The sequence below is a fragment of the Phocoena sinus genome, chromosome 1 (assembly GCF_008692025.1).
Source record: "Phocoena sinus isolate mPhoSin1 chromosome 1, mPhoSin1.pri, whole genome shotgun sequence".
NCBI lineage: Eukaryota > Metazoa > Chordata > Mammalia > Artiodactyla > Phocoenidae > Phocoena > Phocoena sinus.
In genome coordinates, this window is record NC_045763.1 from 121,944,265 (window position 1) to 121,960,977 (window position 16,713).

Here is a 16,713-nt window from a genome sequence, read left to right on the forward strand (position 1 = left end):
TTACAAAACCTGTGAGAAGTGAGAGGTGCTAGTACTGTGTCCAGAGGCTTGCTGGGAAGAGCCAAACTCATCTGAGGGTGGGGGAGGTGGGCATTATCGACCACAATCCTAGCCGCCCCTTGGATGAGTGTTCCCGTGGGCCAGGCACTGTGCTCGGCCCTTTACCCAAGTTGCCTTATTGTCATTGTCTGCTCAGAACGGCCACCCGATCTCAGAGGACTGACTTCTCTCCCTTTTTCCCTTCTAGGCTAATGGAGGTTGGCAGGATGCTACTACCCCTTCATCAGTGACCTCCCCTACAGAAGGCCCTGGCAGTGTTCACTCTGATACCTCCAACTGATCTCCCAGCAGTCGCATCCCGGCTGACCCTGTGCTCCAGTCGGGGCCGGGCCAGGAGGGAGGGTTTCTCAACGCTGAAGCGGTCAGACTGGAGGTCGAAGCAATCAGCACACACAATAAGAGTCTCTTTCTCTTCTCTTCTTTGGGATGCTGTTTCAGCCAATCTGGACACTTCTTTATACTCTCTTCCCTTTTTTTCTGGGTAGAAGCCACCCTTCCCTGCCTCCAGCTGTCAGCCTGGTGTCCATCATCTTCCCTGCCCCTTTCCCTCTGTCCTAGACTCCCTGGGTCCCCGCCCTCTATTACATCCCTGAAGGATATTTTCAACAATTAGAGGAATTTAAAGAGGAAAAAAAAAATACAAAGAAAATAATAAAAGTGTTGGTATGTTTTCATGCTGGTGGTTTGAGGGGCCAGACTTACCTCCCTGGGATCCCTTGCTCCCTCTGTTAACAGGCAGTCCTTCTCTGTTTCTCTCGTTACTCTCACTACCTCTTAGCAGGAATACGCCACATTGCCCTACTCATTCCAGGCCGCCCTACTTCCTCTTGCTCTAACCTCCCCGGGGGCGATTCTGATTAGAATACAATTCCTCCTCTTCCTTCTCAGCCCCAGGTATTCTTTGGGGGCTGCCTTTGCTGGGCTTCTAGAAGTGCCACAGTTTCTGGTTTCACCTCTGCTAGCTTGGTTCCCAGCAGGAAGTCAGGCAGCAAGAGAAGCTTCAAGGAACACGAAGGGCAGAATTCCTAGAGGCTTTTGCATCTTCCCAATAACAGCTCTTGCTTTCAGAGGAACAGTCTCTGGAGACCGTGCAGGAAGTGATGTTCAGAATCTACTGCAAAACCAGGTCTGAGTTAGGCATGGTGGTGAATGCATCACTAAGGAGTAGAAGGTTCTTATCCTGCCACCCTTTACCTATCCCCTTTATCTCTCTCTCTCTCTCTCTCTCTCTCTCACACACACACACACACACACAAGCATACAAATCAGGCACGTGCCACATTCAGATACCTATATTAGTAACCATAGCATTATACCTTGTGAGCCCAAGAGAGGGAATTAACAGCTCTGAGTGAAGGTCACTGACACAGAGAAGCAGCACGTACCTGGGGCCTCCAGGCCCCCAGCATGCACGCACCAGAACGACACACACAGGACTCGATCACGATGAAGCCCAGGTTTCCAGTATAAACTAATCCTGTTCTCACCACCTCTGGAGCTCTCAGGGAGCCACACACAGTACTTACAAAGTCTACGATGGATTTGGTTCTGTTTTGTTTTTGTGTTCACGTTAGGGACGTTGTATTAATTATCCGAAGTGTTATATGGCTCCAACATTCTTGTCCTGGAGGAGAAAGATGTATAAGAACATGGCTTGGGCAAACTTTTTGCTTGCTTACTTTGAAGACCTGAGAGTGATGGAGAGCAGGGAGGTCATGCTTTCAGTGAAATCATCCATGATTTTTATTCCCTGGTAATATCTGAGAGTGAAGAGTAGGTACTAGAAAGCTGTCCTCATGTCGCCTGTGCTCACATTCTTCATAGCCAACTGTGCCGGCAATAAACATGGCAGCTCTGTCACTTGACTAAGTGGGAGGTGGTGCCTCATTTTCTTCATCTGTAAAATGGGGGTTATTACGCCTGGCTCACCAAGAGGCTTGTGAGAGACCGAAGAAGTTGATTTCATTCGTATCCAATCTGTAATTGTGAAGTCAGGGGAAGAAGCATCCCTAAGATAAACCGGTTCATGCCACAGAGGGACAATAAATGGTTTTCTAACTTCTGGTTAACATTAGTACCCTGAGGTCATCAGCCTGATGACAAAGAGAAGGGTTAGTGTTGTTCCTTCTGTTCGTTTGTTTTGGTCTGCTTGGTTTCTTAGAATAGAGATGTCTCTAAATTGGAAGAAATGGGACCTGGTTCTCTAAGCTTGTACTTGAATCCAGTATGTGGCCTTGTAACTACTTAGTCCCTGTCACATCTACTATGTTTGAGAGGCCTCCGGGAGAGGTATAAGACCCTGAGGGGTGAGAGTGGCCAGCTAACAAGGTCATGGACATTCTGTATGGCACTTCAGTAACGATTCGAAAATGTTCCTGTGTGTGGGTGTTGGGAGGTGGGGGGTTAACCTAAGGAACTAGAAGGTATGTGTATTTGAAGGAAATGCAAAAAGTAAATATTTGGCAAGATGGCATTATGCCTGGATGACGGAGATCAGTAGAAAGACTCTCTTCTAACCAGTGCCACAATCAGAGCAGGGCTTGATAAAGAGGATTCCTGGAAGGAGCCATCCTGTGACCATTCTACAGTGATTAAAACCAGTGGAGAACTTTGTGTGAGTGGCAGGGATCTATTGAAACTACCCACAGAGGAATATGGTGGGATCGCATCCCCCTGATTAGGGGCAAAGTACAAAAGGGACACGTAAGGGTTCTCTTGGAAACAGGAAGAATGATTCCAGATTTGGGTTGAATGATTGCCATTTTAAGTTGATGAAAGAGATCAGAGCAGTGCTACCTTTGCACAGGCAGTCTCTCTCCCTGCAGTAGTTTGCACTGATCACCTCTCAATGCATCTTCCCCACCTAGCACTTCATGCAGTGCTCTTCGCATCCAGTACCTTTCCCACGACTTCCCCCCTCGCCTGCGATCACATCCAACGTGGCGGCCACCACATCTCTTTGCATTAAGCGAAGCATGAGAACACTGGCAGCGGAAGTTTGGGGATGGAAAGTAGCGTGCCTCTGGAAATACAGCTCCCTGGGAATTCGTATTAGGTCAATCCTACAGATACCAAAATGTGCCCCAAGACTCCTTCATTTTCTGATGGAAGTGGGAGCGCTCCATTTTCCCTGGCAGATTTCCCCTGAGAAATGATACTAGCCCTAGGGTTTGCCCACCTTGTAACTCTTCATCACATCCTCCTTTTCATCCCTAACTCCTCCCCCTGGCTTGGAATTGACTCCTGTGCGGTACTTTTGCCAAGTGACACCTTTACATTTATTTTTCATTTTGCTGTGGTGGTGGTTCTTTATTTACCGTTTGCCTTTTCTCTCACATATCTTCCCTGCCCCTCTTTCCTTCTGAGTTTTATTTTTCTGCCCAGAAAAACCTGACTTCGATACCAAAAAAAGATGAAACTACAGAAACTCAAATTTAAAAAAAAAAACCTTAAAAAAACACAAAAAAATACTCAACGATTCTTTCAGCTTTATTAACATTTTCCATTGTTTCTTGCGACTCGTGTCTCGTTCTTTGTAGTATTGATGATGAACATTTGATAATGAATGTTCTTGTATATTCAGATAAAGAAAAAAAACCAAAAAAGCGGTCTGAATTTAATAGTGTTTATAATAAAAATTTTAAAAATGACCCTCATAGCACGCAAAACAGGATGGGGGATTTCCCCTCTTCTTTCTGTGACAATGCACATCATTCCTGCATTAGTTTTTAACACCGAACTACCTACATTCACCATTTCCCCCATTTTTCTTTTATTTTCTTGCATTTGTGAATTAGTTCAAGAATGCTAGAAAAGTGTCGAGTTGTGCACATCCATTTCCTGTTTCACAATGTTTAAAAGTGACAGTAATTCATTTTGTAAACTAAAAAAAAAAAAGGTTGGAATAGTGAGCATAATAGGTACAGCCTAACACGTTATTATGTTTATTAACTTCGAGACCCAGAAATAAATTCTTTTCTTTTCTTTCTTCTGCTCTTTAAAATATAAAAAAAAGAAACTATGTTTTGTTTTGTGTTATTTTTGGTTTGTTTATGGGGGGGCTTTTTTTAATTGTCCGGATTATGGTCTTGTTGTTTTTATTCCTTAAATATGTATTTGAGGTGATGTGAAAAGATGACATTTGTAGAATAGGCTGTTTCCTTGTACTTCTGTTCGTTTCAGAATTCAGTTGACTTCAAAGATCAAGCCCACAATGATTCATATTTCTCACCTGCATTTTTTGGAGTGTGTGGCATTCTTGCAATCCCTGAGAAAAACAAAGGCAAGGACTTGAGTTTTCTTTTTAACCCTTTAACAATTCAAGGAATTGGTCCAGGGGACCTTCTTATACTGTAGGGAAAGGTTTTTGCCTTGGTTGATTGTGAATGACACAATAAAATGCTTTCTTTTCTTTCTTCCCGATTAATAACAACGTTCCACGACTCTTTCCAGCTGGAGAGGATTTCTTTCTTCCAGTAGAATCCCACAGGAGATCCTGGTGGGCTGTGCACCATTGGCTGAGTAGACCAGATCCAGGAAGCCGTCCTAGAGTCATTTGGCCTACTGATCTTTTGAGCCAGACTCAGTGCTATTGTTTCAGTGCTGAGCAGTTACACCTGATTCATTGGCAGTGCGCCTCGTATGAACCTCTGATTTAGGCAGCTGATGAAAGCAAATCGTCAAACTGGCTTGATTTGGAATGTTTTTGTTAAGTTAGGGGAGAAAAGAAAGCAATATTATCTGGAGGAACCTTAATTTAAATGTTTTTCATTCAACAAATGATTAAGCATTCAGAAAGCAGCAAGAACCCAAGCAAGAAGAGTTAAGAACACTTTAGGAAGTGTTTCTACCCAAACGCTTGCACTCTTGTTTTTAAGTCATAACAAAATAAGGACAAGCTTTTCACATCACCTTTGTGGTTTCAATCCCTAGCTCAAAGCTTTCTGGAATCTTTTATTTTTTTGTAAACTTTTTTTTCCTTTTGTTAAAATTAGTAAGACATCCAATGTTTTCCCCCTTTTCTCTCTTTTTACTTCTTTTCTTTCCTTTGGCGTTTTCAACTATTTTGAAGTGCTTTCCTTTGGTTTTATTCTCCCGCTCCCCCTCCCCTGTTCTTATTATTCAGAGTATAAACCTGCAAAGCTCTGCTCTGTTTTGGTTTTGAAAATTTAAGCTTTCCTGCTTCTGTGAGAGCACAGGCTTCTGTCCCTTTTGATTCCAACTGAAATTTTGTGTTCTCTAATGATACTAACACGGTGTAGGTTTTACAGTCTCCTAATTTGTACTGGTAATGCATATTCCAAATAAATAGTTTCTTTTGTTGCAAAAAAGCATACTTGTATTTTGTGTAAATTTATACCTGCTGGAAACTTGTCTTTCCCCAAAGTAAGACGTGGGTTAGTGTGGCTTTAAACTGTGACCCTCATCATCTTAAAGTCTACATTGACAGTGGGGCAAATGACCTTGCGTCACTTACCCCGAAGTAAGAAGGAAGGGAGGGAGGGAGAGAGGAAAAGAAGGATCTTTTTTTTTTTGCGGTACGCGGGCCTCTCACTGTTGTGGCCTCTCCCGTTGCGGAGCACAGGCTCCGGACGCGCAGGCTAAGCAGCCATGGCTCACGGGCCCAGCCGCTCCGCGGCATGTGGGATCTTCCCGGACCGGGGCACGAACCCGTGTCCCCTGCATCGGCAGGCGGACTCTCAACCACTGCGCCACCAGGGAAGCCCAAAAGAAGGATCTTTTATGTGCAAATATTAGCTGTACTGTAGGAGGGCAGAGCACCCCATCTTGTCTGCTTGTCTGTGATTAACTCCCATCCACCAAGCAGCAATTAAAATATCAGGGTGATGTTCCAGAATAAATTCTAAGTTTCTGAGTCACAGCTGTTTGCCCAGCGGTTCTCCTTTCCTTCTCTTTGTCTGCTGTGATCTGGTCATAAGGAAAATTGTGGTAGCCAAGAGATGCTTCAGGGGAAGGAATCTAGGTTAGAAACACTACCCAATTGTAGGCTCTCAGAAGTATGCTAGCTAGATGCCACTCCACTAGATGTACACGCCTACCGTGTGTTATGTCTTCCATCCCGTGTATCTCTCCCAGTGGTTTGTCTGTGCCCACACTGAGCCCCGACCTTTGGGGTTGTGGTCTGTTACAGAGTTTGATGTCTCAGAGTGTTCTGGCTGGACCACCACTTCAGCCTTCAACAGCTAATTCTGCATCCCGGCCCTTAACACCCTCTCCCATGCATGGAGTGGGATGGAGCTGCTTGTCTGCCATTCTGCATATTGTCCCTCTAGGGGCACCACATGCATCATTTTCTCATTCTCACACCTTAGCTCTCAGGAGGCTTTGCCCAGAGCCCCACAGTGAGGCAGGTCTGTATTGAGAACGCCAGCCACTCACCCTTTCATCTCTATCATGATTCTAATGATCATGATCAGAGGAATGGAGAGTCATCAGGGATCAAATTATTTTTATTAAGGGACTAGCTAAGGGTCCAATGGACTCAAAAGTATAAGGCTCTCTCGCCAATATTGATTTGTAGAGCATTGCCAGGAGCCAAGATGGAGGTCTTGCCTCTCCTCTTTAAATCTGAACAAGGGAGCACATGTATGTGAGTTTGGGTATGCAAGGCAGTTTCAGACCACTTCCTTTTTCTGTTGCCTGGAAAATTGTGGACCTAACTCAGCCACTTAGTTTATTACTTAGACTTATAATGGTAATAGCCTCCGGCAAACGTTCCTGGTCGGGATACCTTGTCTCCATGCAGTGATTCGGGCATCACGCTCCTTCACCCTGCAGGAATTTGTAGTCCTCCACATCTGGCCTGCAGGAGGGGAAGAGTGTGTAGAAAGCTCACCATTTCTTGAAAACCTTAACCAAGACCTCCCTTATATTTGTATTCCTAAACGCGAGGGTCGGGGGGTGGGGCGGGAGGATGGAAAAGTGGTCCCTGGCTAGGCGGCTACTTCCTGGCAACAACAGCACACAATAACTCCTTGAGTAGTTGGCCATCTGTATCACACCTAGTGATCAAAAGGATTAGTGAGGGCAAAAACGAGCCCGCGTGGCAGTTTCACTGCACTGGACACTCTCCCAGTAAAAACAGTTCCAGTAACATCCCAGACTCGGCTTTGCCACTCTTCAGTAGGGAAGATCCAGAAACGGGTATAACAAAGGGGCCAGAACTGATCCACCCCACACTGCCCCCTCATCAGTCTCCAAATTTTGTTGTTGTCTAAACTCATGACTGGGCACTCAGCCTGTGGTCATATTGAGGGGAGAGCTGCCATCCCTCAAGGCAGCCTGTTCCCTCCGTCAGGAAGGCATTCCCACGTTTATTGATGTCTAGAAGGGTCAAGTCTGGTGGCCAGCAGTCACTTCGAAGCATAGTGGTCTAAAGCTTTCAAATCACAAAATCGGATATGCTCAGCACTCCCCTCCCCCAACATAGAGTTCTACCTGCCTATCCTTAGAGACTATCACAACCTTCCCCACTTAAAACAAAAAGTAAAATCCCAGTGTTTCGACCACCCTTTGTTATCCAAAATACCGCCTCCCTTCTGGAAACATTCAGCATGGAGGATGGCACAAGAGTTCAGTCATATGAAATCATTTAGTGGGTGAGCCGAGGAAGGTGTCCTACCCCGGATCTCTGCACCAGAGGCCCAGGGAGAGGACTGGGGCTATGCTCTGGGGGTTCTACTCTCACGCCTTGCAGAAAAGCTCCAAAAGTGTACAAATAAAGAGAGCAATGGATTTACTGTCTGGGTCAGTCAGACACAGTGAGACACAGTGTATGGCTTCTAGCCTTGGGCAGGCTTCCGAGGCCACCCTGGGCAGTGTGTGGGTCGGGAAGAGGAGTGGTAAAGAGCCACATGTCTGTCCTTGTTATCCACCTGGGATCCACGCAAAAGACCTTAGCTCATGCTTCTGGATTCCTCTGGATAGATCATAGGGTCCATTCATTATGTCCAGGTGACACTCCAAGCCCACATTCCCTCTCTCCCGTGATAACCAGCCGTACTGTCCAGGGTAGCTCACCAGCATTGGCAGTGAGCACCTCTGGACAGCATAAAAGGCACCAAGTGCTATAGTACATGTGAATATAAATCTCCCATTAATGTATATCCAGAGAGAAATTAAAGTTTAAAATAAAATCTCCCTCTCTCATAACCTAAAAGTTCTAAGGAATGCTAGTCTACAGCTCTGCCTTTCCTGATCCCCTACTGTGCTCATTCATCGTCAGCCAGAAAGCGCACTCCATCGCCAGAGGTAGAGTCAAGGCCCTCTTCCTTCTATAGCAGCAGCAGAGGTCCCTTCTACTGGAATGGGGGTAGCTGTTTCAGTTCCTCCAAAGTTCATCAATCCAGACTTGAATTTCTCTGGCACCCCACTTTTCCTAAAAAGTCACTCAGGAAGCATATGAACCACATCCCAGGATCAGTTTCCTCTCAGAGAATTTAGAAAACACAAGCAAAGCCCAGACGACTAGAGCAAAATTAAGTTCCCAGAACCCAGATCCTGGTACCATATGACTGTTGCTAATGAATGACTGGATCAGGGATTTGATAATACAGGGAGGGCGCAGGAAAGACAGAAAACACATAAAAAAGTAAAAAGGAAATCTTTGCTTCAGTCTTTACAATGCCAGTTGACTAGTATCAACTGCGGTGTTGAGAAAAAGCCACCAACAAGAGGTTAATTTTGCTCTCTTCTTCCTGTATCCCGGGGCAAACAATCCAACCTATGCATTCTGCCTCCTCTCTCAGAGAATGACCTTTGAAATATTCATGTCTTTGCGAAAAATTCAAAAATGTCAAATGGGTCCCCTCCCACCACAGGCTACTTGAGGCTCCCTTCTTTCCCCCTGGTATCCATTTACATATTTAAGATGAATCACAATTTCCATTTCCCTTTAAGCCTCGTGTTCCTAATCCCAGATATATTTATCCTGTATCACTGTGAATTCTCTTCCTTCTCTAACTTCTCCAGTTTGTGACCCACTCTTGTCTCCACTGGAGTTGGTGTCCAGTTGCTAAGCCCACACTTAGGTTGACATCGCACAATGCCGGCAACAGAGGTAATGTCCCTCTATCACCTCTGCCCACAAAGCCTCTCCTTCCTTCTGCCTTGGAGTCCTAGGCCTTGAGTGTCTGGTGCTGCTTCCGTATCAGCAGAAACATTCCTTTGTGCAATCTCTTTGATGTTCACCCTAATGTTTCTCTCTCCTATTGTTCCCCAACTCCTTTTAAGCAGAGCCAACAAAGTTGAAAATGGTGTAACCCACCCTTTCCCCAGCCACATCCCTTCTCTGTCTCGTGGACAGCTCCCTCTCTTTGTTGTTGGTCCCAGACATATGTTCTCCTAACACACTTTTCTAAACTCTGTTTTGAAAATTGTTTCCAATGATCTGGATCTGTCCAAGGCTTCCAGTGTTCAGATACGTCCTGCTAGCTTTAATCCCTTAAGTGGAGTCAGGCTCCACAAGAGGTGTCTTCCCATCACCCAGTCAGGTATTATTTTCCCAACAGATGTGTCCCTGCCCTCCCCAGTCCTCCCGTAGAGCACCATCTCCGTAGAGCAGCTTCATAACACGGGACATGTCTGGGTCCCTCTACACAATAACTGCTGTGCTGGAATTCAGTAATAATTCTTGAAGTATTTTACCAGGATCTTCTCGATTTTCCCCTTCAAATGTGTCCACATTTTCTTATATCATCTAGTGAGACCTTTATTTTATTTATTTATGTGTTTGTTTCTTTATTTTTTTTTTTTGGCTGCACCACATGGCATGCGGGATCTTAGTTCCCCGACCAGGGATCGAACCCCCACCACCTGCAGTGGAAGCACAGAATCTTAACCACTGGACCTCCAGTGAAGTCCCCTAGTGAGACCTTTAAAGTCATCCATGGGAGCATCTCCAATTGCTTTCATTACCGACCCCCCATCTGCTGCATTCAGAGGATCTTTCCTGGAGCCTTCGATGTGAGGGATACATGTAGTTTGCTCGCTGAGATCTTAAAAGCCAGACCACATAGACTTGAATCTCAGCTCTGCTACTGTCAGGTTCTTTCTGACACTACATGAGAGGTTTTTATCTTATACCAACCCCAATTCTCCAACATTCCAACACCAACTAGGTGTCCTGCAATTCGATTCAACTCTGACAACAACTGCCCAGATTTAGCATCAAACAACACAGGCTTAAGGGCTCAGTGCCACAAGACTACCCTCACTTCAGATGCCAGCTGCAAGTATCAGGTCACCCATCCTTCCGACTGACCGGTTATAAATCGGGAGTTCCCACAACCCCCATCTCAGATTTGATCATTTGCTAGAGCGACTCACAGAACTCAGGAAGCTGATGTGCTTATACTTACTGGTTTATCATAAAGGATATACAGATGATCATCCAGATGAAGAGGTACATAACGCAAGGTCTGAAAGGGTCCTGAGTGCAGAATCCTCTCTCTCCATGGAGTTGGGGTGTCCTACCCTCCCAGCATGCGGGTGCCGTGGCTTGGAGGTGTTTATGGCAGTAACACTTCATGCATGCAGTTGATTAAATCGTTGGCTGTTGGTGATTTTCTCAATCTCCAGCCCTTCCTCCTACATGGAGTTTGGGAGGTGGGACTGAAAGCTTCAAGTTTCCCAACAAGGTTTGGTCGTTCTCTGACCAGCCCCCATCCTGAAGATATCAAGGGGCCCACAGACTAAAGATACTCCTATCACTCTTATCACGTAGGAAGTTACAAGGGTTTTCGGAGCTCTGTGTCAGGAAACAGGGACAGAGACCAGATATACATTCCCCATTATACTACAACTATTTACTAGCTTTGTGACCTTGGATAAATGCTTAATCTCTCTATGCCTCAGTTTCCTCACCTATAAGATGGAGATAATACTAACACCTACCTCATAGGGTTGTAGGGGGGGATTAAATGCATTAATACTTAGAACGGTTAACAGGGAATATGGCCAATATTTTATAATAACTTTCAATGGAGTACAACCGATAAGATTTTTGAATCACTGTTGTACACCTGAAATTAATATCATATTGTAAATCAACTATATATCAATTTAAAAAAAAAAACAAAAATCTTCGAATAATGCCTGACACACATAGGTGCTAAAAATACGTTTATTATTAGTATTACTTTTTCTTCTGGTATATCTGTCTGGGTGGATCTCCATCTCTGAACTAGTAACAATTAGAATGTCCTCCTTTTTCCTAGTTCCATTGTAAGGAACTATTAGCTATGGATATTTTCTTTCTTTTTTTATATCAGTCTAGTCTAGCTGCTAAGATATTGTCCATCCTGAGGAAATTCCTGTTATCTCTCTGGCTCAATCAGTGTCTTTCTTCATTTCTCACTCACTATTGCACAGTTCCTAACTTAAGAAAATGTAGGATTCTTTGAACAAAGCACAAACTTGATGCTTAGAAGTAGATAAGCAGAACTGGTCTTGGACAAAACTGTGAGGTCGTTGAAGTTTGTCTCACATATGCCACATTCTCTGAATCCCTGTTCTCTGCTGGCTCCCCTCTTCCAGGAGGAAAGGATGTGCTGTGCCTTTAATGTCTTACTTGAATGGCTTCAACGTGTAAAGTCTCTCCTCAGGGGATACTCTGCTCTCTGAATTCTAGTCTTTGGGTTTATTCGCAAGTCTTCCAGGCCAAACCTACTTTGAGTTTCTAGCTTCATTATTAATCAATACAGGTAGCAGTAGTTGAATGGGAATCAAGACATGTACAACAGGATGACTGCAGCTAACACTGCTGTATATTTGAAAATTGCTAGAAGAGTAGATCCTAAAAGTTCTCTTCACAAGGAACAAATCGTTTTTTTCTTTTTCTTTTTGGATCTATGAGATGATGGATGTTAACAACTTATTGTGGTAATCGTTTCACGGTGTATATATATAAACACACATATATACAGTGAAATATATATATGTCACTATATATATTGACATATATAATAAATATATATATATTATATATATATATATATATAGTGACACATACATATATCGTCATCATGTGATACACCTTAAACTTATACAGTGCTGTATGCCAACCATATCTCAACAAAACTGAAAAAAAAAGAAACAATTTTTACTAATGGTCAAAGAGATGCCAAATTGCTCTCCAGATGCAGGGCTCTGGGAAACTTTCCTAGAGAATGGAGCAGACCTCCCAACTCTTAGCTCAAATTGAAGACAAAGGCCCTTCTGTGCAGGTCTGGCTTGAATCACCCACCAGGCATGTCTAAGAGGACAGACCAATGAGTAGAGAGCCCTGGAGAGCCCAGACCTCTTCATGCCCACATGGACTGGAAGCTCAAACAGGGCCCTCTGCACCTGGTTCCAGATAACAAGCGACTGTGATCTCATCAATCACATAAACCATTTGTCTTCTGCACCCAAGTTTGCTTTTGTATCAGTCAGTTCACTGCATCTTAAGCTTCAATGACAGAAACCCAGCTCTTTTACTTCTGGGTCTACAGTCTTACCTCTCCACACATTACTGCTTTATTCAGTACACTTCCCTCCCTGGGACTTTCCTTGCATGGTCAATACCTCCTTTACGGCAATAGCAAAATCTCTGCTGAGGATTCTGTGAGCCCCCTGGGCTCCTCTCCCAGGAGGTTATTGCTTGAGACATCCCAGACACTTGCCAGACAGGCAGCTCTCTGTGTGACCATCCTTACATTTCTTCAGGTAGCAAGCATGCACTTCACCACCTCCTATGTGCCAGCGGTGGCTCTGTACTTCAGGAGGACCTTAACCTCTAGAGGGACTACCACTGGGAAGACTTTTTCAATAAGACAAATTATTAAACAAAAAACAACCCAAATCTCTAGGTCCCTGTTGATGAATAACAACCGTATTCATCAATTAACAAGCTTGGGAAAGAACTTAGAATTATCATGTCCATTAACAAAGCCCGAAACCAAAGGGAAATGGAATTAGGCGGGGCTGATGGGAACAGATATGGATTAGAATGAAAACATTCTTGCTACTGGATGATTTGAAGCAACTAATCCCATCAAGGGATAGGACAATAGGAAGCCCAAGTAGCTGCTGAGGAAATGTATGACCTCATTATTTTAAATCATCTAGCTTCAAGGAGAAGGTGGAAGGATGCTAGGCAGGCATCCCTAACACCCAGAAGCAATGATGATGTTGATTTAGAGCCTTCCCAAGCCTGGAATGTAGTTACTCTCCCTTCCCCCGTCATACAGAAATTCGATTCCATCCATTTCAACCAATACCTCTTGGCAGCTGAGGGCTGCGAATACGCCAGTGAACAGGGTCACTCAGATCAGTTAGTAACTGCTTTCTTAAAACATATGTATGTAAATTTAGGTTGCTCTGTAGAGGTAAAGAAACAACGCTAGGATAGAAAAGAAATAAAATTCTGAGAGACCTTCATTAATCTAGCCTCCTTTTTCCTATAAGCGCAAATAAGAACTGCTAGCTCTAGCCAATGGTCTTCTCATAGCACCTCCGAAATTCCAAGCTTCTCCCTTTCTTTTATCCTTTTTGCAAATTTTGCTCACGATGTCATGATATCAGCCACCCAAAATGATGGCCCTACCATGCTCACAAACCCGCTCACATGCTTGTTCTCTAAGCAGGGTCCATCTCTTCAAGGAAGCCTTTCTCCTTCCTGAAGTTATCTGTTCCCCCAAAGTCCTCTGGTGTGTCTTTGGCCCCGCTTTGAATTGTTATTAAATATCTTATCTCCCCACATAACTTGTTAGAACTCAAGGGGCCAGACGTCTCTCACACAGAGAATGAAGCACCACCTTATAAGCCTAGCAGGTACTCAGACAAAGGGAGGGAGGTGGGAGGGAGGAAAGACTGAATGAGGGAAGGAGGGAGAGGGGAAATGAGGAAAGACAGAGAAGAGTGGAGGGTAGAGAGAAGGGGAGGGAGGAGGTAGAAAGGACAGGGAAGAAAGAAAATGGGAGGAAAGGAGAGGAGAAAGGTTGAAGGAGAACTATTAAAGGACAGCAGGGGTGGAGGGGAGAAAAGGAGGGGGGGAAATCAAAGCCGAATAAGACATTGGAGGGAGGTCACATCCTTCCCCTTAAAATGAGATCCCTGGCACTTGGATAGTAAGAAGTCAGAAAAGGGGGTGTGGGGACTTCCCTGTCTGTCTAGTGGTTAGGACTCCGTCCTCCTTTGCAGAGGGCACAGATTCGATCCCTGGTTAGGAAACTAAGATCCCGCAAGCCACATGGCCAAAAAAAAAAAAAAAAAAAAAAGCGTGGGGTTGTGAAGAGAGACAAGGTCTCAAAGCGGGCAGCAGGGATGAAGACAAACTACCGTGGCATGACCGTACAGCTTTGTTTAAGAGCAGCTCTGCCAACCTCGCTTCTGAACAGGAAGTCTGTGATTTATTTAAAGCTTTCTAATTATCTTTAAGATGCGAACCTGGGGTGTCTAACAGACCTCACTAGCTCTGCCAGCGTTTGGCTTGAACACATGGTTATTTGCAACTATCCATTCATTTATTCTGTCACTCAGTCAATACTGAACAAGCACCCTGCCCTGCATGCCAGGTACTAGTCTAGGAATTAAGGATACAACACTGACCAAATCCCTGTTGTCGGGGAGTTTAGATGCCTGTGGGTGGGGGAAACGGACAGGAAACAAAATGTGTAAAATGGATGGTGTGTTGGATGGTGGTAAGCGCTGGGGAAAAGGTAAGAAAGGATGATGGAGTTGCTGTTGAGGATCAAGATAGGGTGGTCCAGGACTGACTAGGAAGATGATTTTGAGCAAACTGCTGAAGGAGGGGAGGGGAGGAAGCCATTAGGATATCTGAGAAAATGGTTCCAGGCAGCAGGATCAGCCCGTTCAAAGGGCCCGAGGCCAGAGCACATCGGGTAGGTTTGAGGAATTGCAAGTAACCCAGTGTGGCTGAATCAGAGACAGAATGAGGGGAAGATTATTAGGTGATGTGGTCAGAAAATGAACAGTGCAAGGGAGAGGCAGAACATACAGAGCCTCCTGTAGGACATGGCAAGGACTCTAGCTCTTCCTTTGAATGAGCCTGGAGGCCTCTGAGGGTTTGGGGCAAGGAGTCATATGATGAGACTTTAAGTTTTAACGGTGTGATACTGGCAACAGTGTTGTGAATAGACCACAGGAAAATAAGATTGGAAGTAGTGACACCAGTTAGAAGATAATTAGAGTATTTGGGACAAGAGAGGATGGTGGCATGGACTCCGAGAAAACCCAGTGTAAGTAAAGCCCATCTGCCTTTGCTGGGACCTGCCTTTGTATACACAATGTCTCTGCCTGGAATGACTTTCTCCCTGCTAGAACACCTTCCCGTATTTCAAGGCTCAGTGCTCATGTCACCCATTCCCCAGAGTCCCCAGGGAGGACTATTGTCCCCATAGCACCCTGTATATGCCTCTCTTGTAGCACTCATCAAATTGTATTGCAATTACTGGTTTCCATCTGCCTCCCTCTACAATGAGGACACCTCCATTTCAGCTCAGTTCCCAAACACTTTTATTCAGGGGGAATAAAAAGGTGAATAAATCGTTATCCCAATTACAACATAGTACAGGAGACTGAGCTCCCACGCTTATCATCACGGAGTTTGGCTCGTAGCTGTCAGACGAATAAAGGAACAAAGAAAGTTACTAGAAGCCATGCCACCGTGGCATGGAGCTGTGGTCTTCTTATTTGCAATGCTGTTTAAGGAGTCGCAAGGCAGGGTCTTGTCTGCTGCTCTGATGGCCTCCCCTTGCTGTTTCCCCGGTGCTGGTCCAGCAGGACACCTGCCCACAGATGCTACAGTGCTGAGAGCTAAGGGTCTTGTCAGGGTGAGAGAGGGAGACCCTGTGAAAGAGACCCCGTGAAAGATGATTAAAGGTGGTCGTGGACATATTTATTTTTTTCTGTAGTACTGGTTGTTGCTGCAAGGCTGTCTCCCTGGAGTCTCTTGGTGACATTTGTTACTTGGCTTTTCAGTCCTTAAACAGAAATTCTGTCCTTTTCGCTGAATGGCTCCTCCTTTGCTAATGTTCTGTCTCTCCCAAGTCCCAAGCAGAACATTTGACATTTGTTATTGGTACAAAAGCATCATTTGCTGAGTGTGAAAAAAAAAAAAGAGTTTCCCCCAAGGGCAGAAATGAATGATTATCTCAGATCTCCTCACCCTTTTTCCTCCTCCTTCAGACACAACAGCCATGCACAGCCATGCTGGGCCCTGGTGGGGAGCTGCCCTAATCAGTTTTTACATTCCAGCTTCGTGGAGATGAGCTATTGTAATAACTGTAGATGTTTCAGTGGAGGGCAGAGGGTGATGGGTCGTGGAATAATAGGATATGGTGAGGTGGAGGCTTCAGTGATGTCCACTCCACATAGGGTAATGAGACGCCTAAGGATAGGTTCTGTTCCTCCAATCAACAAATGTTTCCTGAAAACCTCCTGCGCACCAGCCATTATTCTGGATGCTGGGATGATAAGCAAAAATAAAAATACTTAGTCCCTACTCTCTACTCTCCCTACTCTCCCTGCTCTCAGGGTGCTTACTGCCTAGTAGGGGCATCTAACATCAATCCATTATTCATATAGATAGGGGTACACCTGCAACTGGATATGTAATATGGAAAAAGATAT

At 44.8% G+C, this 16,713-nt stretch overlaps 1 protein-coding gene across 5 annotated transcripts in view; it reads left to right on the top strand.

The window, feature by feature from the left end:
* The window catches only part of PBX1 (PBX homeobox 1), a 316,529-nt gene that overhangs the window by 280,804 nt on the left and 19,012 nt on the right, over positions 1-16,713 (top strand). For 3 of the 5 annotated variants that reach the window (XM_032650154.1, XM_032650161.1, XM_032650175.1), the window contains one exon: positions 248-4,057. The exons of the other annotated variants lie outside the window; for them this stretch is intronic. In XM_032650154.1, coding sequence (XP_032506045.1) covers positions 248-340 — 93 coding nt within the window. In that variant the 3' untranslated portion in view covers positions 341-4,057. Of the gene's footprint in view, positions 1-247; positions 4,058-16,713 lie in introns of those variants that run through there. 5 annotated transcript variants of the gene reach the window in all.